Source organism: Mus pahari, chromosome 4 (genome assembly GCF_900095145.1).
Source record: "Mus pahari chromosome 4, PAHARI_EIJ_v1.1, whole genome shotgun sequence".
NCBI classification, from domain to species: Eukaryota; Metazoa; Chordata; class Mammalia; order Rodentia; family Muridae; genus Mus; species Mus pahari.
The window spans coordinates 123,196,891-123,220,627 of record NC_034593.1 but is presented as its reverse complement, the minus strand read 5'-3'; the positions used below and the strand labels follow the sequence as shown (position 1 = coordinate 123,220,627).

General features: G+C 46.9%; 1 protein-coding gene across 7 annotated transcripts in view; it reads left to right on the top strand.

Annotated features, from left to right (window-relative positions):
- Positions 1–19,834, top strand: part of Nfkb1 (nuclear factor kappa B subunit 1) — a 116,668-nt gene extending 96,834 nt beyond the window's left edge. For 3 of the 7 annotated variants that reach the window (XM_029537416.1, XM_029537415.1, XM_029537419.1), the window contains 10 exons: positions 473–635; positions 2,839–2,953; positions 9,214–9,415; positions 9,905–10,074; positions 10,342–10,444; positions 12,620–12,744; positions 13,462–13,528; positions 13,824–13,996; positions 14,791–14,968; positions 18,973–19,752. In XM_029537416.1, coding sequence (XP_029393276.1) covers positions 473–635; positions 2,839–2,953; positions 9,214–9,415; positions 9,905–10,074; positions 10,342–10,444; positions 12,620–12,744; positions 13,462–13,528; positions 13,824–13,996; positions 14,791–14,968; positions 18,973–19,133 — 1,457 coding nt within the window. In that variant the 3' untranslated portion in view covers positions 19,134–19,752. Of the gene's footprint in view, positions 1–472; positions 636–2,838; positions 2,954–9,213; positions 9,416–9,904; positions 10,075–10,341; positions 10,445–12,619; positions 12,745–13,461; positions 13,529–13,823; positions 13,997–14,790; positions 14,969–18,972 lie in introns of all 7 variants that reach the window. The other 4 variants (XM_021195361.2, XM_029537417.1, XM_021195360.2 and 1 more) reach the window with 3 other exon arrangements.
- The last annotated feature ends 3,903 nt before the right edge of the window (positions 19,835–23,737 follow it).

Below are 23,737 nucleotides of genomic sequence, written 5' to 3'. Positions count from 1 at the left end.
GGCTAGATTCGCCCATTTGTGTTGAGGTTAGTTTGCCGTCCCTTGACCTTAAGATAATAAAATTTCCCAAACCCCTGGGGTTTCTGAGACTGCCCGGCACCCGAGGGCGTGTTTCCTCACTCTGACTCAGACTGGATTCCAGAAGAGAATTTGTTTGTAAAATGATTGGCTATTTAAAATTACGGCAAAATCCAAGCACCCCGAGATTGGTTGCTCCCCTTAAATCATAGACACTGATTGTTCTTCTCAAAATAGCAGATGTTTCTAGATTGTTCCTCACGGCCCACAGACACTTTCAAATCAATCTCTTAACTGTATTATCTGTCAGTGAGACAATGCCCAATTGTGCTTTTTCTAGTCAACACAATCCAGAATCGCCAAAAGGAGCCCTTTCCACTAGAATGTTGTGCCATGCCACACTCGTAGGGCGAGCGAATGAGACTCAGCTGTGCTTGTGGACGTTGCCTTGCAGATAACGGACATTGCCTTGCAGATAACCTCTTTATTGAGAAGGCTCTGCAGCTCGCCAGGCGACACGCCAACGCCCTTTTCGACTACGCGGTGACTGGAGACGTGAAGATGTTGCTGGCCGTGCAGCGCCATCTCACCGCTGCACAGGATGAGAATGGGGACAGGTGAGTTGAGTGGGGACTGCTGCACAGCAAGCTCTGTTTCAGGACAGGGAAAGGCAGGGATACTGCCCACACAAACTACCTTTGACAGGGGGCATTCTGGGGGACTATAGTAAAAACGGTTCTGCCCTCATCGGACAAGACCTCAAGTATGCTGTCTCCCTAGGCAAGAAGGCTCAGGTGTGTGTAATCATGCTAATTTTACACCCCCACTTTATGTATTAAAGTAATAATTGAGAAAATTGTTGATAGCCCTGCAAAGTCCCTGAAGTGTTACTGTCATCGTGTACCCAAGGAAGCCTGGTAAGAGCAGCATTAGTAGAGTGACTAAGAGGAATGCCATTCTTAACTAGCTACTGGCTACTTCTCCATTCTCTGTTATGGGCCACGAGGATGTGAGTGGATCAGGCTCTGCCTCAGATCCAGGCCAGGCTGTGTGGGAGTCTGACATTCCAGGCGCCACGCCTGCTGTCTATTCCTGAGGTTCTGTTCGCTAAGCCACCTGGCTCCTTCCTAAATGGTTCTCTTAGTCCTTCCATTGAGACTTCTGAAATGATCTAAAAGTATAAAAATAGCCAGAGACAGCAGTCTTGAGATTCAAGTGCTTTATCTAAGTGATCCTAAAATAGTGTTAACACTGAAAAGAAGCCCTTTTCTGTGGAAGCATTCTGGAGTGCTGTGTGGTGAGTCTCGGTTTAAAAACAAAATGCTTTAGGAGAATGCCAACCTCAGGGGTTTCGTACAAGGACCTTTGTCCCCATCACTTGCAGTGTAACTAAGGATGTGGTATAACCGCTGGTCTTATCCTACACAGTACAAGAGGAACCCAGACGACCTTCTGTGTAAAAAGCTCTGAATAGCAGAAGGTGCCTTTAGCGGGAAATCATCCAGTTAGCATTCAATAGCAAATAACCACAAAACAGAGCAGACAACCAGGACAGGACACCAGCGCTTCAAGGGCCGTCTTTAAGGACTGCCTAAATTCATGAGTAGTGAGGGCAAGTGGATTAAGTAATTAGGAAGTGGGATGCTGGTATCTGTAGGAGGGGCTGTAGAAAGAAAGGGATGCCAAGCACCTGCAGTCCAGCCGGTGTGTGCAGAGGAACGCAGGGATATGTGTGTAAGGACCTGGGTGTTCATGGGGCAGCTGGGAAACTGGTCTTCGTTCCCAAGTGGGTACAATACACAGAGCCTCATTAAGCTGAGACTTAAACAATCAGGCTCCCTGAGAGGTTAGGGGTATGAGACCTGGGAAACACAGAGGACCCGCTCAGGCGTATAGATAAGGGAGTATTCTTGTTTCTCTTCTTTATTCAGATTGTCATATTTGACTTATAATCTGGACCCTGTCACCATTAGTCATCATAGAAATAAAATAAAGAGAAACTATAGAACACTCTGGTATTGGGGAACTTCCCCCAGGGGTATGAAGATATGAAGGGGAGGGGACGTGCTTCTGTGAAGTGCTGAGCTGCACATGGAAATGTTGAAGTAGCTTTTGAAGCCCTTTTATTTGATGTGTGGCTGTCCCCATCACTTCTCACAAGCCTTCTGTCAGGGTTCCATCAGGAGCACCACTGAAGCCTGAGGAGTGGCTGTGGTGCTTCTCATCAAAGCGTGCGTGCTTTACTTACAGTTAATACTGGCATGGGGTCATCGAAAGAGCAAACTGTGATCTTCCCTGAGAAGTATTGCTAAATGAAATATCTCAGGGATAAATAACAAGATTTTGTTTAGAAATAGAAGTCACTTCTCATTGTTATGGAGGAAGAGAGCTCGGCAACTGAGTTTTCCCAAGCTGTTCCTAAACCTAGGCATTACCTTTGTTCATGGTCTTGTATGTCAGGGAGAGACCAGGGAGGGCTGCCTGGGTCAGAGGCATGGAGACAGAGCTGGCTTGGAGCTGAACGACATTTGGTTTCCGATCCGGCAGGTGCCTTTGCACTTCTTGTGTCTGGTCAGGCATTTACACTCCAGGGGCAGGTGGGTACTGTCAATGTGTAAAAGCCTGGGATAGGCAGTGGAGAGGGAATTCTCCAGAGAAATCATGTCACCTCCAATCAGTACATTCAGTACATGGTAGGGGCAAAGAAAGCTATACATAACAGCTAGCTTCAGTCTTCAGTTCCAGTCATTTCTTGACATGTTTTTGTTTCTGCCACTTGTTAAGCCCCCAGTTAATTATCACCACTGTGTTTCATTCCAGTGTCTTACACTTAGCCATCATCCACCTTCACGCTCAGCTCGTGAGGGATCTGCTGGAAGTCACATCTGGTTTGATCTCTGATGACATCATCAACATGAGAAATGACCTGTATCAGGTAAGCAGCCACCTCAGGGCCGTCGAGAGGAGAAGAGGTTGCCCTCGTAACACACGCGTGAGCTCTTCTCAGTAACGGGAAACAGGAAAACTTCTCATAAGTGGGATCTTAAGAGTATCCTTAGTTGGGAATGTTATTTTACAAAGAGATAGGCTGGGATCATGGGTTTGATGGCAATCATCCTCCATGGAAATTCTTCTAGAAAAGGCAAACTTTAAGATCTAGAAGTCAGAGTTGATAGAGTTTTGAGGGCAAACCTAGGAGGGGGAAAAAGTCAAGGCTGTCAGGAGAGACAAGTTTAAAAAAAAAAATCAAGTTTAAAAAGCAGTACTTTATAAAAATTTGAGGTCTGCGGAAGGGTACTTGCACTACTGGATCAAGTGTATGTCAAGGGAAGGCTCTAGGTCAGGTCCTGAAGAGGTGAAAGGCTGTACAAACAGGAAGAGGGGCCTCAGAGTTCCATCCAGCTCAGGCGTGAGAAGGTAGGGGAGCCCCGAAAACTCCAGAGGAAACCAGCTGGAGATGGTACAGTGAGCTGAGGACAGAGGCAGGTGTTAGGGTAAAGCAAACCAGAAACTCCTCTGGCAGACACAGTCTGGGAGCCTTGGCCTGAGCCAGGATGGTGGCCTGCTGTGGGGCTCCGTCCTCTCTCACCTCTAATTCTCTCCAGCCCTTCGTGCCGCTCCATCCTCTCTCTGGGCCTGTTGGTCTTATCCTCTTGCTGGCTTTTAAGTTCCTCTGCACTCTCTTGCCCAGAGTGTCATTCTGATCCCCATAGGCAGGTCCCTGCTGAGACCTCTGCTTCCAGGTCATGTTGCTTTCATTGCAAAACTGTGGCCAGCAACCGTGAATAATTTGTTATTTAGAAGAGAACTAATGGAGTTCTTACTTGGTGTTTGTTTGTTTGTGATTTGCGGGGAGGTTGTTTTGATGTTTGGGACTGTACCCAGAGCTGAGCACATACCCTTCTGGCAAACTACAACCACGTTACTCCATTTTTAAAACAAGTTATTCGAGTTGTTATCACTTCTTTTTTGTTTGTTTGTTTGTTTGGTTGGTTTTTGGTTTTTCAAGACAGGGTTTCTCTGTATAGCTCTGGCTGTCCTGGAACTCACTTTGTAGACCAGGCTGGCCTCGAACTCAGAAATCCCCCATGCCTCTGCCTCCCAAGTGCTGGGATTAAAGGCGCGCGCCACCACGGCCCGGCTTGTTATCACTTCTTATTCACACTTCTCTCTGTCTCTCTCTAGTGTAGCCCAGGCTGGCATTGAGCCATCATATCAGTGTCCTACCTTAGCCTCCCAAATGATAGGATTGCCAAGCATGTTCCTGGCATGTGATCTCATTTTAGATTTTTTTTTTAATCATTATTTTAGAAGAAATTAAAAAGAAACAGAGAGACAACTCAGTGGATGCAGTATCTGTTGTACAAATGTGAGGACCCAGGTTCAGATCTCCAGGCCATCACAGAGCCAGATTTAGTAGCAACACACACACACACACACACACACACACACACACACACACGTCACAGCAGGAGACAATCATCTTGCATATGCAAGAAGGAACAAAAGACCCTGCCTCAGAACATTGCGAAAGGCAGGGGACAGTACCCACATTGACCTCTGACCTCATGAATGTCCCTGTACCCACACTCTCAGAGAAGGAAAGAAAGCAAGGAGGAAGGAGGAAGGGAGGGAAAGAGGGAGGGAGCGGGAGGGAGGGAGGGAGGGAGGGGAAGGAAGGAAGGAAGGAAGGAAGGAAGGAAGGAAGGAAGGAAGGAAGGAAGGAAGGAAGGAAGTTAGCTGCACATACACACTAAAACAAAAGAGCTAAAAACAATATTTTTCTTTTATTTTAAAGGAAATCATTAAATTCTTATTTTTTAATACAATATTTTAAAGTTACTTTGAAAATATGAATTGGTGGCTGAAAGTGCTTAAAGCCTTGGGTTCGCTCCCCACACCAAAGAAAAGACTGAAGCATTGGTCCGTTGGCCTGTAGCTCTCAGAGTTTTCAGCTGAGGGTCTCCTCACAGAAGAACGCCTCTGCTTTCTATACAGCACTCTGCCCTTCTCTGTCGGCAGTGATTCCTATCCAGGGGTAGCTTGGGGCTTCCACTGAACCGGGAGAGAACCAGGATAAGGTGTTATCTTAAATGTGTTCTTCAAGATCTGTCTTGCTCGGGCTTCCGTGCCGTCTTGGGACACTATTGGTATTTGGAAAGTCATTGGGCCCCGAACTTTTAGGCAGATGGCACTTTTCAAAAACGTTTTATTGGTTCTTTGTGAGTTTCACATCATGCACCGCAGTCCCGCTCATCTCCCTGTCCCCTCATATCTATTCTCTGCCCTTGCAACCTCCCACAAAATAAACTCAAATAACAGGAAAAACAAAGACAAAACCAAAAAAGCATAGAAAACGCCTCAGTGTGGAAGCTATAGTGTCACCCGGCGTCCCACAGTGTATCCCTCTGTCCACACATCTTCACTTGCCAATGTCCGTTGCAATGAGTGTTTGGTCCTGTGTGACACCATAGACATTGGATCCTCAGTAGGACTCCTCTCGGTTGCTGTTTCCCTGTGCTGTGGAGATCCTGACACTTTGGCTGACCGTTTCACACAGCGCTGACCCTTTCACACATCTCAGCCGTTCGAAGATGTTATAGATTTTGGGGTGGGCCGTTTCAGAACCCTGGATGTGGACCTGGGTGGTAGCAGAGCCGGTCAGCCCACTGGCTCTCCCTTATCTGCACCACCAGGGTAAACTCTCCAGCACTGCTTTGGCCATCAGCAGGAGGCAGGGTCAGCTCTCCTGCTCTCATGCCCTCCTGGTGGCTCTCCCACACCCACGCCTCCAGAGCCAGCTCCACTGTGCTGCCCGAAGTGCAGGCCTCACAGCGCTGCAGCCTGTGAGGGAGGGGGGCAGGGCCAGCTCTCCTGCTCTCACACCCTCTCCACTGCTCACCTGTGCTCCCTCCACCAGGGCCCTCTCTGCTCTGCAGCACAGGCTAGATGCAAGGCCTCTAGCAAGCCTGTGAAGGACAGGGCTAGCTCACCCCCTCACATGACCCCAGGCCAGCTCTCCGGACGGCCTGCCACAGGTAGTGAGAGGCGAGGTGCGCCCAGGCCACCTCATAGCAGACAAGTGGCCGATTGCATTTTAACCATCACACGTATGAGAATAAACTGAAGGAGAGGAGGTTGCTGTTTCCCAGTCCTCCCTGCAAAACCTGCTTCCCCAGCTGCTGGAGGTTGGATTCAGGAAGCCCTGCCGGCTGCTGGCGGGCGATAGGGTCTGCGGAAGCGGGCTCTGTTGTGCGTGACCTCATGGATGGAGCCTCTCTCTTGAGCTCAAGGCAAAGCCTCTCTGATTTGGAGCCCTCAAACCCTCTTTCTCCACTGCTTTTCCACCTTGGCTTCACTCAGTTAATGGTCACAGACATTCCCTGGCATACCAGCTCCTTAGCCCCAAGGACCAACAGGAAGCTTTTGTGTCTCTGGTAACGTTTGGGTTTCTTTGTTTGGCTTTGTGGAGTTGTGTTGTTTTGTCTTGTTTTGTGTTGTTTTGTTTGAGAGAGGGTCTTCCTGTGTTTGAGGCTGGCCCAGAACTTGCTGTGTGGCCCAGGTTGACATGAAACTGTCGGTCCTCCTGTGTCTTCTTGGGTGCTAGGACTACAAATGCGTACTCCACACCCAGCTTGGGAACTATTTTCTTTTTAATTTGGAGGGTTTTTTCTTTGTTTGTTTGTTTTTATTTTGTTGTTGTTTAGACAAGATCCTATAATATAATACAGACAAAATTAGAACCCACTGTATAGGCCAGAATGGCCCAAAACTCACAACAATCCTCCTGCCTCAGACTCCTCTGGGCTGGAATTACAGATAGGCACCATCAAACATGACATAATAACTATTCTTGGCAGAAAAGTATACAGTTCTCTAAGTAATTTGGATTATTTGTAAATCATCTCAAACATTCTCCCCAAATATCTTCTACTAACCATAGTACATTTCTGTGACCACCCGTCACGATCAGATCCCTGGCAGAACCCACCCACTCTCTAGAATAGCCCAAGTGTGGCATAGAAAGGATTTCTGAAGTGAGTCTTTAAAATGCGTTCTCTTCCTGTATTCTCCAGCATGTGACACTGACCTTTTATGTATGTTAGTTCCCACAGAATGTTCTCCAGGCTCTCATTTTTGCCACGTTTGTTATTATTGTAAATTCAGTATAAGCGTAATCTTGAAATAACATAAAAGCTTATCCTTTGGGGAACTCAGGATTACCTTGCTTAGGACCCGACAGGTCCCTATTCCCAAATGTAACTGTTGCGTTCATAGGAAGAACACTCTTTCAGGTGTTGGCTACAGACAGGTGCACTGGAAAGACATGTATTCTTTAGTGCGCTCACGTGCAATCTGCACGGTTTTTATGCATACATTTTCTATCCCATATCAGCCTTTCCCTTTAAGTTTCTATTTAAAATACTTTCTCAATTCATAACTTTTGCAAAATTAAACTGAGAAGGCCTGTATATTTCCTGAGATTGAACCAGAAGCTCATCTCTTAAGTTCCCCCAGCAGTTACATCCTACTTAACACTATACTACAATTAGGAATTGCAACAGAGCCGGGCGTGGTGGCGCAAGCCTTTAATCCCAGCACTCGAGAGGCAGAGGCAGGCGGATTTCTGATTTCTAGGCCAGCCTGGTCTACAAAGTGAGTTCCAGGACAGCCAGGGCTACACAGAGAAACCCTGCCTCGAAAAACCAAATAAATAAATAAATAAATAAATAAATAGGAATTGCAACAGATCCTAATCACATCTCACTAGTTGTATGTACTCATATACATGGATAGCTCTGTAAGATTTTTTTTTCCCTAAGCATACATGGTTTGATGTGTTTTAGTTCCTGTTATTCAGAAAGCTAAGGCAGGAAGAGTCCTTGAGTATAGATGCTCCAATATAGCCTGCAGAGAGCAAGACTGTTCTAAAACAGAGTGAGTGAGTGAGTGAATGAATGAATGAATGAACGAACGAACGAGGAGTCAAGCCATGTGCTTGTGGATGTATATGTAGCATTGTACTGTGTCCCTGTCTTGGATCTTCACAGTGTTTATCCTTCAGTCTCATAGACAGCTGGTTTGTTCTCATTGCTCCCAAAGAGAATGCTGTCATGCCCCGTAACGAGCTGCTCACTGCCCACCAGGCTATGCACTGCAGTGAGCACCTGTACCGTATCACAAATGGGTTACTTGGGCAATTTGAGCCCTGAGCTCCAAAGATGGATTCTAGGGATTACTTGAGACACACAGTTTACCGTTGTGTAAGATATAACCCTAGGGGTTATAGATCTAGACATCTAAAATATCACCATGGTGATTTGGGTGTTGGTGCCCCGCCCCCATCCCCCAGCCACTGCTTCTCCAGCAGGAACTATTCCCTGAATGGGAGGTCGGACAAGTCCTCACTACACCGCCTGGGCGTCATCATAAAGCTCCTACAAAGCAGACTGGCTGGCATTGAAAGTTGGTGTCACTCTCTCCCAGTGATCTCAGTTCTTTGACAGACACTTTCATGATTGGGTTAGCCTTGCTCGTTCCTGAAAACAGTTCTCCATGCATCCTACTTACAACCATGAAAGCACAGCTTTGAGGTCAGAAAGACCTTCCAGTATCTATTATGCACAGTGTCTGGGATTGTTTTCTGCCTGAGCTTCCTTAGGGAGAGTGTTGTATTGGCTAACTATGCCAATGGGAATGTGGTAGCACCTTCGGTAGCATTACAGTAGAGCTTGTAACCGTGGATCTCTTGAAGCCAGCCTGCAGCAGTGTGTTCTGGTTAGCCTTTCCTTACCATTGTGGAAGGATGACACCATTCATGACTGCTTTCTTTTAATAGTCTATTTATGTTTTGTTGTTAAAAACACAGCATTGGTTGGATTTGCTAATGTATAGAATTACCAGCTAAAGATAGATTCCTATCATAAATTCAAAGAAATTAAATTTTCTTCTACAAGAGTTAAAAATCATGTAGCAAAACTACTTTTGCTATGCAAAGCTACTAAGCATTTTAAATGTATCCCATAACCCCGACTGTTGAATGCTGGTTCCCTCCTTGGGCCTTTGAGCCTGGCATGTGGAACAGGAAGCTCCTTGAGTGACAAATGTCCCTACATTATGACTTCATAACATAGACTGAAGCCAGGGGCTACAGATGTCCCTAAGCAATGGCCCTCCTGCCCCTTCTCTGCATAGACGCCTTTGCACTTGGCCGTGATCACCAAGCAGGAAGATGTGGTAGAGGACTTGCTGAGGGTTGGGGCTGACCTGAGCCTCCTGGACCGCTGGGGCAACTCTGTCCTGCACCTAGCTGCCAAAGAGGGACACGACAAAATCCTCAGCATCCTACTCAAGAACAGAAAAGCAGCGCTCCTTATCGACCACCCCAACGGGGAAGGTAAGGGTGGTCGCCTTGCTGGCTAACCTTCCCCGCTCGGCTGCAGCATAAGGGCTTGGCATTTGACAAATGCATCTGGCATGACTTTCACCATGAATGCTCTCCTTGGCCAACTGGAGTTCATCATGTCTTGTGGTTATTTCTGCTGCTTACCACAGCAAACGCCCTTAAAGATGGCTTGGGAGTATTACTTACTAAGTGGAAAAGCAAGCCTGAGCAAACATTAGTCTTTATAGAGCATCGTGTGTGTGTGTGTGTGTGTGTGTGTGTGTGTGTGTGTGTGTGTGTGTGTGTGTGTGTGTGTGTAGAACATTTACTTAGTAGCTCAGTGTCTCCCATGAGCACAGTGGGAGCTTGTGGCTTCTGAAAGTAGAACAGTGGACCGTCTGAGCCTTTGAAGCAAGCCCTGAACTGAAACGGGAAGTGCTGCGACCTGGTGGTGTCCCTCCTCCCCGCAGCACAGCTCTTTCTGCCTTTGCTCCGCCTTAGGTCTAAATGCCATCCACATAGCTGTGATGAGCAACAGCCTGCCATGTCTGCTGCTGCTGGTGGCTGCTGGGGCGGAAGTCAATGCTCAGGAGCAGAAGTCGGGGCGCACAGCGCTGCACCTGGCCGTGGAGTACGACAACATCTCACTGGCTGGCTGCCTGCTTCTAGAGGTAAAGGGTATACCTGCGATCTTGACCTAAATCCCCCAGGAGGTTTTAGGGAAGTCTTTTCAAAGAATGACACTAGGGCCAGCTCGCTGTCAGTATTCCGCTCTGCATCCCCAGCTCCAGCCCAGCTCTCTACCTGGGGACGACAGTGACAGCACCAGCCTAGTATAGTAATTGGGTGAATGATGTAACCTGAGGTGCAACGGAGATAGAGAGGTAGACAGTGGAGGACAGAGCCCCTGCTAACTCTTTCTTTGTGGGTGGATTTAGGGTGATGCCCACGTGGACAGTACCACCTATGATGGGACTACACCTCTGCATATAGCGGCTGGAAGAGGGTCCACCAGACTGGCAGCTCTTCTCAAAGCGGCAGGTAAGATGCTGTGATCACTGACACCAGCAAAGGAAACTGCCTGCGAGTGCAGTGCTGCCCTGGGAAAGTATGGGTAAAGGAAACCTGTACCACCGGCCACCCTGCGGCGGCAGTGAAGGCTCTGCTTGGCCTGGGGTTTACCTTGATGCACAAGTTAGTTCTCACTCTCTGGTTATCTACGTTGCCTTTGGGTTGTTCAGGTTGACTCGGTGCCTATAAAATCTTGAGCTGTGTCAGTTTCTGGTCATATTACAAGTCTCCCAGAAGGAAAAATATCTAAAGACTTCCTTTTACAAAAAAGGGTCTCTTAGAAGCTGGAGGCATGGGAAAAGCAAATGAGCCCTGTATTCATGTTATTGTACATGAGGCACTAAGACTTGCTGGCATCCACTGCCTTCCTAGGCTCCAGGCACCACGCTGGCATCTCACATTCAGTCTCCTTTACCACATTTACTCCTCAGTAACTCTCTGAGATAAGAACTGTTGTTATGAATCCCATCTTAGTACCAAGATGGCAGACTACAAAGATGATCAAGCCCCCGCTCCCAGTGTCCCGGAGAGCTGTGAGTCACACCACCACAACCCGACTGCAGACTTTTATCCTCCATGCTGTGTTTCTTTCTGCTCTGCCTGGGGTTCTAGTCCTCCCTGTAAAGCACCGGGAAACATTCCAGCTCATCTCCTGTCTCCGGCGCCTTGTGTGTTTAGCGTTAACACATGGTTGACGCGATTGGCCTTCCAGGCCTGCCCAGACATACCTGATTTACTGCAGAGGTTGATAAGAGGGGAGATTTGTGAACGACACATTCCTTACAGATTCAGGCAAAGAGGCTCTGGGTGTAATGTGTGTGAGTCATTTTGGAAGTCACTGACTATACTGAAAAAAAGGTTGTCTCTTAATCAGACACCTGAAATCTCAACACTCAGAAGGCTGAGGCAGGAGAATGGCCACAAGCTTAGGCTACCTTGGTCCACATAGTTCCAGGCCGAACAAAGATATAAAGTGAGATACTGTCTCAGCAATAAATATATAGATAGAAATGTAAACACTTTTACTTGAACTCACCATGAGAAGGTGGCAAATAGTAGCTTGTGTGATACAAAAAAAACCAGACAAAAGCCCAGGCCTGCCCTCCTCAGAGTCACAAAGGTCACTTCAGGGACATGTATAGCCCTCAGGTCTCCAGACCCATTTCCATGTCATGTTCCCGGCCATGTTTTGCTTACATTACAAAAGAGCAAGTGAGGCTGCAGAGAGTGGCAAGGCAACACAGTGTTGGCCCAAGTCAGGGGTACTGCTGGCAGACCTGAATCAAATTCTCCATTCCAAAAGGCTGTGCTGAGCCTGCCTGCCTGCCTGCCTGCCTGCCTGCCTGCCTGCCTGCCTGCCTGCCTGCCTGCCTGCCTGCCTGCCTGCCTGCCACCGTTGGGGAAACCCAGAGCAGAACACCCATAGGTGGAATAGCCAGGAAGGCATGACAGGGAACTCTCCTAACATTTGGGTTACTTTTTGTGTTCTCTTGCTGGGAGCTAAAGAACAGGCAAGATCCCCAAGATTTGTTAGCACGTTTTTTCCCCCATAACAACACATCCTGCCTAGCATAGCGTCCTTGTGGTGTTTATTTCTCTGTTGCTTAAGAACTAGGGCCCCAATAATACAGCACTCAAGGATAGACCTGACTGAGCAGATCTGCTCCACACAAGCAAGAGAAAGTGTGAGAAGTGTGTATTGGTAGATGTAAATGTGAAGGTTCAGGACTTTACCCCTGTGGGTGCATAGATTGCCACCTACCAGTCCTTAGGTTAAAATGTATCCTTTGTAGTTAAAAAAAAAAAAAAAAACCTGCAGTTACAAGTCCCAGGAGTATTGAAGTCTTTCATGTATTCACTTTACATCCTGATCACATCCTCCCCTCCTCCCAGTCCCCCTCCACATAGCTCCACCCCCACCCTTTCCTTTCTCTTTACAGTATCCTTGGGTACCTACTTTTCCATAGAAGTAAAACTTTTTTAAAAAATTGTTTTAAATTTCACTAGAAATGAAAAGTTATCCTGTAATTGCCTTAATGAGCTAGAGGTAAACTAGCTCATTAACTAGAAATGGGAATCCTGTAATCAATTGGAGGCTGACAGGCTTTCCGTTTTACACAACACTGTATTTCCCCAACACCATAGGAGCAGACCCTCTGGTGGAGAACTTTGAGCCTCTCTATGACCTGGACGACTCTTGGGAGAAGGCTGGAGAAGATGAGGGAGTGGTGCCAGGTACCACACCCCTGGACATGGCTGCCAACTGGCAGGTGAGCCCTGGCCAGCCCATCTCAGGGGTATTTGCGGGGGGGGGGGGGGGGAGCCAGTGGCTCAGGAATATAAAACAGACGGTCTTCCTGGCACTCTCTTCCCTAAAGAACATGCCTTTGTTTTTATGAGGTCTTCTTACCAAGAGGGTCTTAATCTTGAAAGATGGTCTTCATCCATGAAAGATGAAGGTCAGTTGAGCCAGAGTATAAAGCTGTTTGCGTAATTGGATAGAGTTTAAATGTGAGAGGATAGAAAAGCACAAACACACAGAGGAGTTACCCTGTCAGCACGCAACCAGAATTCTCGCCATCTCTGTCAGAAGCTAGCTTGCCCAGAGCTTAGCTAAGAGGTTCCTGAACATAAAAATAAACTAGAAATTCTCTTGTGGATTTCCATAAACATATTAAAAACCTTCCTTAAAACACAATAGGGCTTACACTTAAAGAAGAAAACATTAGGTGTTTGGGCCAAAAGAAAAGAGCCAGAGGGCAGTGTAGGCAATGTGTGGGTCCAAGACAGTCGGGTTTGTAGGAATCTGGACTCTCTGTGCACTTCTGGGAGGCTGTTCGCTGGGCTGGGTGTCCCTACAGGGAACACAGAAGACGGACCCCTGACATTCCCAACCTGTGTACCATCAGCAAATTCACCTCAGAGAACACCAGGATTTTAAAAAAATCATTTCTGTGAATATTTTCTCACGTTTTTCTTTCCGACAGGTATTTGACATACTAAATGGGAAACCGTATGAGCCCGTGTTCACATCTGATGACATACTACCACAAGGTGAGGTGTGGCAGAACAGATTCTCTCAGCCAGTGTTGCCCCAGGCTGTGGTTTACAGGAGGACAGGAGAGGCCGGCCTGGGCAAGGGTGTACTGCAAACGGTCTAGTTCTTATTTCAGAATCTGAGATCCCTGGGGGAGTGGCCCTGAGCTTATAGAAGCACCCGGCCGCTGCTGCTGAACAGGGCCTCTGGACCTGGCAGAAGCTTGAGGGTCTCCGTCAGAAGTTGGACAATGACATGTCCTCTCAGATTGATTATCCCTGGAAGGTTAAATCAGTCATGTTTCTTCCTTAGGGGACATGAAGCAGCTGACAGAAGACACGAGGCTGCAACTCTGCAAACTGCTGGAAATTCCTGATCCAGACAAAAACTGGGCCACTCTGGCACAGAAGTTGGGTCTGGGGATATTGAACAATGCCTTCCGGCTGAGTCCTGCGCCTTCTAAAACTCTCATGGACAACTATGAGGTAACGCGCCACCGTACCATTTAGAGTTGTCTGCGTAACTACTGGTAGTTGACCGTGTCAGCACCACTGAGCAGCACAGCCCACTACCTTACATAGTAACGTTGTGGAAGGAAACCAGTCATTGCCCGGAGGGTGAAGGGACCCAAGCCAGGATGGCACCTTTTTCCTGAGAAGGCTGGTCCCTGTTTCCAAATTCTCAGAGCCTTCCTGTGAAAAATACTACTGCCCACAGGATGGGGATCCCTCCAAGCTGTGATCAGTGTGTACATCCCTGTTGCCAAGAGAGGGCCCCCAGGGCCATGGCTTCATTGTTCTGTCGGGTGACTCGTGTTAGAGCAATTCCAAACTAAAATGTAGATGAACATGGGTGAGATACTCCGAATGAGGCTGTTATTGCTAGCCACTGTCTTCCCTGGATTTCTGTGCATAGACATCACTGTAGGCAGTCTCCTGTCTCCGTGAACTCACAGGCTTCTCTCCCTTCCTTCTCCTCTTTTTTCTTTATCTCTCCCCCCACCCTTCTCCCTCATCTTCTCCATCTCCTTCATCTTCTCCATCTCCCTTATTCTCTCCTTCTCCACCTTTCCTGTGATTTTTCTGAATGGATTTGATCCAAGATGGGAACTAGAACCTAAACACTGTGTGTTTCTTCAGGTACTCCTTCCCTGCCCTCTCCAACCGCCACTCCCCCAACCCACCCCCACCCCGGCTCTCTGGAGCAGACACAGAGAAGGGCCGCTAACAGCCTGCAAATAGGCTGGAACACACGAACATGCTCTCCCTTTTCCTACCAGGTCTCTGGGGGTACCATCAAAGAGCTGATGGAGGCCCTGCAACAGATGGGCTACACAGAGGCCATTGAAGTGATCCAGGCAGCCTTCCGAACCCCGGCAACCACAGCCTCCAGCCCCGTGACCACTGCTCAGGGCCACTGTCTGCCTCTCTCATCTCCCTCCGCGAGGCAGCACATAGGTAAAGAGGCTGAGAGATTTCCTTTTCCTCTCCGGCAAGGTCTTCGTGCTCTGTGACGTGGCACTACACTCCCTTTCCCTAGACTTTTTCCGGACATGTGTCCCTCTATGGCATGCCACCCTCTCCCTCCCCCACAGTGCTCCTGTACACAGGAACGGGCAGTTCCCACAGACACTCACATTGGCATATGGGTCACTTAGAATCCTAGTAGATACTGGACATGGGGAGAGGTGGTTAAAGAAACACTACTTCTCATATTTGTTAAATGTGGGGAAAGATTCTAAGAAAGGCGCACAGCCCTGGGGTCACAGGACAAGAAGTAGGACCCAGAAAATATGCATACTGTATGACCCTTGCTTCCATGCCACCACCCTCAGGTCCTCCACCTCCTCCCTCCCTCGGCATTCCCCTTCCTTCAGCTCCCACCCTGCTCATGGTCATGCCTTTGTCTTCCCACATTAACGTCCACCTGTCACCCCCAACACATATGTTTATATGAATGGATCTCGGTACAAACTTGAATTGTGTCATTGTTCTCTGCCCATGCTTTCTCTAACCTCTGCACCCTTTCTTTTTGTTCATCTTCTATCCTAGCCACAAACTCCACTGAGACCAGGAACAACTAGCAGTCTCCCATCTTTGTATCATGCCAACCCCTGGGTGGGAGGCTTTCTGTCTGGGCTCAGTAGGTTATGTCTGTCCTCCACCGAGGGCAGTCGTCCCCTGGGAGCCTGCCTGTCACGTTCAGCAGGTCCTGGACACCTGATTCTTGCCTCTTTGTCCTGTACTGTTGTTCCTTCCCCACCTGCTGTGGAGAACCTATTGATAGGATATAACTTCTCATCTTTAAACACAGCCCGGACTGGCCACAGGCTGCTTAGCTTCATTCTGATTAACGTTACTTCTCAGTTAACCGGCACAGCCATTCTGCAGGGCTTCGCCCATTGATAGCGCTTTGGTTAGCCTACGTTTTCACGTTTATATGATACATGCTGTTATTTTTGTACACATTTCTCATATGGGGGATCTACAGGTAAACACAGCCTCCGAGTTCAGTAGAAAGTGTCATTATTAAGAGCATTATATCCAATAAACAATAAACAGATTTTTTTTTAAAAATAAATTTAGAGAAAAAAATTTTTAAAAGAAAGAAATTTCGAGAAAAACAAGCCATCACTTCCTTGTTACACCCTTTAGCTGAGTTCAAGCTTCTCAGAAGAATATGATAACCGCTGCCCAGCTCACTACCTCTGTCCACCATCTGCTTCTGTCCCCTCCTCTCCTAGGCTGTCCTCCACGTTGCCCGATTCACACTCATCCTGTCACAGCTGATAGCCCTCACTCACCAGTGTCCTCTCGGGGTCTTGCCACCCACACCCACCCTGCTGCCTCCTCCTCACTCCTGTGCATAGGCAAACCCAGTCCTAAGCTTCCTCCTCTGCAGAGACGTTTCTTATATGATGTTTGTATATCTGTACATGTAGGAGGCCTGTGTGTACATGTTCATGTATGTATGCACTGGGGTCCTTACGGCATTTTTATACGTACTTAGTTCTGGTTTATTCTCACGATTCCCTCATCTCCCATCCCCCCATCCCTGGACCCTCTACCCCCTCCCTCTTCCCTCTGCCCCCTAACCCCCCACTCGCTCCCTTCCCATTTAAACATGTGTTCTGTTACCTTCCCTACCCTTTATATCCCTTTAAAGCCTGTTTTCCGCCCCCTGGAGGCCCTTTCTAGTTTTCTGGCCTCTGTTCACACTAACTCCCACATGAATACACATACATGACTGTTGGAAGCTAGGATCCATGCGTGAGAGAGAACAAACAGTATTTATGTCTCTGGGCTGCCTTGATTAGTATTCTCCAGTTCCATCCATTTCCCTGCAAGTTTCATCTCTCTTTATGGCCGAATAAACTTTATCGTCTGCACACAACTCTTGACTCTTGCACAAACTCATGTTGGCCATGACTGTCAAAAGTATAGCCAGATTGTGACAAAATCTAAGCGTGGCCATGAGTACTTTCTAGCACTCAGTGCCTCATGCTCAACCCTGAAAGGGCATCTCTTCGTGGCAGATACTGAGTTCAGCCCATCCTCATTGCTTGCCTGAACTCCAACCTTGGCTCCTAGTCAGCCTCTTTGACTCCTTGCTTGTCATTCCATCAGTTCTCTGCACCACGGTGATGTGACATGATGGGCTCCAATCACAATTAAAAACTAAATACTTATAAGCTAGGAACACAGCAAGTGTGAGAACCTAACTTTGTCCCCTCCTCTATCTTTGGGAAAGCCCAGTAGGGTGACAAATACGTGCAGTCCCAGTAGGCCACTAGTGGAAGAAAAGTCACCGAGAGGGGTGGATCCATGGGACTCTCTGGCGAGTCTCTAAAAACAAGATAGAGAAGGAACAAGGAAGTCACACAATGTCAACCTCCCCACACCCCACTCATGCACATGAGCACACATCCCACAAACACAAAGTAAATACTTAAATACTGTATTAGATTTCCATCATTGTGACCAACTTATAAGGAGAAGAGATTTGGTTGGGCACACAGTTTTTATAGGGTCCATGGTCCACTGCCTTCAGGGTATAGCAAAACCCTTCATCACAGAGGAAGCACATGGTAGAGGAATGCCACTCATTCAAGGTGTTTGGAAATACACAAAGATGGTGAGGAGCCAGAGTACGGATCTCTTTCAAAGCCACGCCCTCAATGACCTAACTTCCTTCTTTGAGGCCCCATATTCAAAGAGTTGTATCACCTCCAAATAATGTCACAAGCTGGAAACCAAGCCTTTACTTAGCACATAGCCTTTGTAGGACATTTTAAGATCCAAACCATAATAAACAGTAAGCCTTTCAAATGCTGCCCAGTCCCTGTTACATGACAGACAGTTGACTGGATGAGTTAACGCCAGGACACCGCTCTGGCATGGTCATTGAGTCTCAGTGTTTTGACGTTAAGATTCAGTGATGAGAGTCAAGCATTTGCTTAGTAAGTGTTAGGTTTCTGCTTCTTTAGTCACTCTATACAGAAATAATCTGCTCTGGTCAGGTTCCCGGGATGCTTTTCAGGCGACAGAATTTAACTTAAGCTTTTGGTATGGACACATTTAAAAATTTTTTAAAAAGCCTCATTTTCTTGCAGCAAAAGAAATTTTTTGTAGGCAGTGTGTATTATTTAAAAGCTCATACGGCCCAGAGAGAGGTGTCATTTTTAGTTCCTGCTTCTGTTATGAATTTATTTTGCCTTGTATTCAGCAGTTTGCCCAGCTGTTTAAAAAAAAAAAGTAAAATGATAGAGCAGTTAGAAAAATGTGCCTCATTTTAAAAAGGAAAACATGTTTATTCTGAACCAAGAGAATTCAGAACAGATTCTGATCCACAAAGGATGTACTTGCGGCCAGCTCTGATGTACCCTGCAGCAGTCTCTAATGTCATTTGATAACTCCTGCCGTTCACACAGCCAAGCAGCACGGGTGGCATGATGGGGATGTGGGATGCAGTGCTGAGCAGAAGCTAGCAAGCCCGGCCCTCCACACCAGAGTCCACACAGAGCCTGGGAGGAAGCCCACTGCTGTGAACAGTCCTCTAGGGAGCTGTGACAGAGCTCTCTGGGTTCATGTCAGCCCCCAGCTCCCATCCATCATGGAAGGAAGACAGGGCAGGGACCCAAAGACTTTGAATCTGAAACTGCTAAGCACCCAGGCTTGCTGCCCCAGGGGCTCATGGTCAGCTAGCTTTCTTACACAGCCCAGGACTGTCTCTCAATGAGTGGTGCTGTCTACAGTGGAGAGGTCCTCCTACCATCAGTTAACTGTCAGGACACGCCCTCAGACCATTCTCATCTGGCTGGGCCCTCCCTCATCTGCACCTCCCTCCTCAGGTGATTCTAGACATGTGAAGTTGATAGTTGAAGGTGACAGGGACAGCCGGCAGAACAAAGCCCTTGCTGTGGCCTAGCTCAGCCCCTCATGAGTCTATGCTTTCTCCACAGATGAACTCCGGGATTGTGACAGCGTCTGTGACAGTGGTGTGGAGACATCCTTCCGCAAACTCAGCTTTACAGAGTCACTCACTGGAGACAGCCCACTGCTATCTCTGAACAAAATGCCCCACAGTTATGGGCAGGAAGGACCTATTGAAGGCAAAATTTAGCCTGCTGGCCGTTCCCCACACTGTGTAAACCAAAGCCCTGACATCCATTGCATCATCCCAAAGGAGGAAGGCAAAGCGAATCCAAAGGTGCTGGAGGATCGCCGGCCCGCAGGGTCACTCGATTTCATTCAAGGCCTTCCGAATTTGGCTTCCTTTCTTGGTTCTGAAATGAAATTTAGTTGTCTCATACAGACGGTGTCTAGCAATCACAGCGCTCCGCTGCACTCTGTGTGGCTCAGGTGTGGTGTCTTGAGCTTTCTCAGCTGCTACTGGATTACATTTGCTTTGTGTTGTTACTGCTGTCCCTCTGCTGGGCTCCTGCTGTCAGTGAAAGGTGTCGCTGTCCCCACCTGGTGTTCTTTCTAGCCATCTACTGTAAATTGTGCATTCAAATTAAGATTAAGGAAAAACATATTTTTAAATGAGTACCTTGATGCGCAATAAAAAAAAAGAGAGAGAGACATTGCTTTTCTAATGTGGTTTATCTGTGATTAAAAAGAAAAAAAAAAAACCACATGAACTTACAATATTTAAAACATGCTACAATCAGTGCTGGAAATAGTATTTTCCCCATTTTCTGCATTTTACTATTGTAAATATGTTTTCTAAATCAAATACTTTAAAAGAAGAAATGTTGAATTTATAAATGCTATTTTTTATTTTACTTTTATAATAAAAGTACAAGCACATTGTTGACCTAATCTTGTCTGATCTCTGCTAATGCTTTCTCAGAGGAGTCCCAGTGACTGTGGGGACAGCCCACAGACCGTTTGTCACATCCACATTCTCCTTTAGACACATTTTTTTGAAGCTAGAAATGTTCAAAAAGACAACTATGGAAATAAAAGTGTTGTAACCCAAGACTGAGGTTGAGGTTGACACGTTCTGACCCAGGCAGTGTCATCTGGAAGCCTGGCGTCGACATCCCAATCTCTACCCAGTTCCTCTCCAGCACATACTCCAGCGAATGCTGTCTGTGTCTGTGATGGATGGCAGACTGGAGCTTCAGCACGTCGTCTTCTGGTTATGATATGGCCGTTGTGTTCATGGCTGACTACACAAAACCTGTACAAAATGTGGTCCTCCATCATGTATAGGGAGGGACTGATGAAACATACACACACACACACGCACACACACACACACAGACCCCACAGCAACTGGCTGTTAATAGTTGCTAGGGAAATGGGAGTCCTTTTTTCAGATGGTATAGCCCATACTCCAGTAACTATTCCCTACCCATGTTCATGCAGGCAGCCCTAATATTAACTCACTCATACACACAAGCTCAGAGGCATGAAAGCAGGAGGTGGAAACAAGAAGGCAGTGGGGTTCGTGGATATGATCTCAGTACATCCTATACATGTTTAAGATCATTAGAAAATATACATTTTAATTAAAAACTAAATTTCAACATACGTAAAAGACGTCCAGTATGGAGTTTAGTGAGTCTGCACGGTTAAAAGTAGAAAGACAGAAGATTAATGGCTTTAAAGAGATCTTAGTTTGGACTCTGGTGTGTAACCAAGGTCATTTAGTGTGCAGTGTAAAGATCAAATCCAAGACCTTCTGGTGAAGTGGCTTGGCAGTTAAGAGCACTGATCTTCCAGAGGACCAGTCAGGAGGTTTAACTCCTAGAACCCCTCACAGCTCACAACCACCTGTAACTCCAGTCCCAGGGAATGCCATGCCCTGGTCTGACTTCTGTGGGCACCAGGCATATAAATGGTACACAGATATACATGCAGGCAAAACATCCATACATACAGAAACAAAAACCAAAAACGTAAGGCCTTGTCATGCCACACAAGTGATCCACTACTGATCCCATGGAAGGGCCTGGAAACCCACCAGCCTTTGGGGACTGCCTTCACTACAAAGTGCTACCTCCCCCATTCCCATGGAGGTCATATGAATGCCTTTCCCATCTCTGGGACCTTCAGATCCCTGGGAGACAGGCTAAAGTGGCCTGAGCTACCTCCCTCACACAGCTCAAGGTAACCCAAATAAATATCTTGTATGTCAGTGTCCATATGACAAAATATCCCAAACTTACAATGAAGAAATCTGAGGCTCAGAGAGCTCAACTCAGTTGTGGCTAACATGCTTCTGAGTTTATATCCAGAGAGTTAGCTCCTGGGCTCATGAGTTAGGGAATGATTTTATTGGGACAAAAAAGATGACAATGACTGAGTCCATTAGTAGGGATTTGGTATAAGATTAAGTAAAATATCATTAATGAAGAAATGATTAATTATTTAAATATATAATATAAGCTATTTAGTAATACTTAAATTATTTAATAAATATTCTAAGTGCTTAATCATCAATTAACATGAATCCCTTTCTACCAAATTTTCCATATGTATGAAAATCTAAACCACACAAATTTTAGATATACCACCAATCTTAGACAATCAGTCTTGACATTGAGAAGGCCCTTCTAAGCGAGACTTCATTCTGTGATGTAAAAACAGAACGGATTCTACATCTTAGAATGCATCACAAATGAACAGAAACTGGTTTAAAAAAAAAAATTCTGTTTTCTATTACAGTACCCTCTCTCCACCCTCACACACAACAGAATAACTCAGTTATTCTGAGTTGGAAACTATAAGACAAAACAATCCTGCTTTAGTGTCCCTTAATACTTCCTGGGACAACCATGCCACCATGCCCCAGCCAGGACTTTCTGTGGCTGTTAGTTGTGCATCTTAAAACATGACGCTGATGCTCTTCCCACTGAGAGACACCTTCGTTTCCTGGGTTTAGGCTCCTGCGTCTAGATCACCTGTGGCAGGGCAGGAACGATGCAGAGTGACTTCCAAAATAAGGTCCCAATTTCTGCCAGCCTTCCTGGGACTACCTTCTCCCAGAACTCAGTCGCCATGTTCAGAGGGTACCAAGCAGCCATGAAGAGAAGGCGTTCAGACAACAGCCTTAACCAAGGTCCTAACCAAAGCTCGCCAGGCCGACGGCTGCCAGGTGACCCTGCTTAGCCTTTAGGCTGTCTCAGCAGATGTGATCATGATAGACACAGGCTATTTTGCTGTTCTCCTCAAATGACAGATTTGAAAGCAAATTAAATACTAGTGGGGGTTTTAAGCCCTGGGTGTAGAGTTATACCACCATTCCCCAGGCATCTGATGAGACAGCTCGCCTTCCGTACGTCCAGCACAAAAGATACTGACTGGAGGGACGCCAACGAGACAGCCTGTACCAATATGGAAAATAGCATTTCTCTTCTTTAATAAACAATCCTGGCTCTCTTTTGTTCCAGAAACTTCTCCTTCTTACCAGGTCTCTATGCTAATCCACATAAAGGCAGCCAGAGCTGCCTGCCTCTCAAAGGAAGAAGAATCCACCTTCACGCCAGCAGATGGAGATAAACACCAGAGGGAGGCAGTGCAGACGTTTGGGTGGGGGTGGGGGGGAGCTACAATGGGCCTGAAAGAATCTTGCCCTGAAAGCTTTCCTCACAGCAGGCCACCACTCAAAAATAGCTTCCTCAGAACTTCAGTCAGCTTTAGAGGTTTCTGTACTCTGCAGGCATAACCCAGACCCGTTCAGGATCTGCAGGCCTTTCTTCTTGGGGGAAAGGAATCCCTGCTGTTGTTCATTTACCCACCTGGGTCCCCTGGGGCAGCTCTCTGCGACACAGCAGACACAGCAGTACAGAGTACAGGCCCCAAAGCCTGTTAAGTCTTGACTAAGAAAGCAAAGGGGCAGAAGCCAGCCAAAATGAGCACCTTTCCACACCAGCCCCTCCCAGTTTCCAACACAGACACATAGCTCAGGTTTGGCCCATTGCCAGATTCAAACACAGGTCTGCCCCACTCCAAAGACTGTCTTTGAGGGTGCTTCAAAGTCTTTGGTGAAAAGCCAGCTTGTTTGTTTTATAAAAATATGTCAACCAGCAAAGATGGAGTCATAATGCAAAGTGGTCCCAGAATATCACTAAAAGGACATATTGCTTGGTAATGCCGGGCTTGTGGCACATGCCTGTAATCCCAGTGCTCTGGAGGCTGAGGCAGGAGGACCACCATATGTTTGAGGCCAACCTAGACTACATAGTGAGACCCTGTCTCCCAAGTAAAGGATGATGGTGATGATGATGATGATGTTGATGACGACAACGATGACAGTGATAATTTTGAAGTTCCCCTTCCTCTCCCAAAACAACAGTGTACAACTTAAATTACAGTACGACTCAAAGACTTGAATGAGAAGTGTCACAGCATGGGTGACTTTGTCCTACAGCACATACACACACACACACACACACACACACACACACACGTACATCTATCTCCCAACCACATGCAAATGTCCCTTATGCATTTCCAATACATTTCTTTCTGTGATTTGGGAACAACCATCTTACATATGTTTAATATGTATATTTGCTTGTTTAAAGCAAATATCTTTAAACAGGAGTGCTTCCACTTAAAAACTACTTCCCACTATTTATTTCCGTAACACTCTGTTTTGTTTTTCTGTTTTTTTCCTTTTTCGAGACAGGGTTTCTCTGTGTAGTCCTGGCTGTCCTGGAACTCACTCTGTAGACCAGGCTGGCCTCGAACTCAGAAATCCACCTGCCTCTG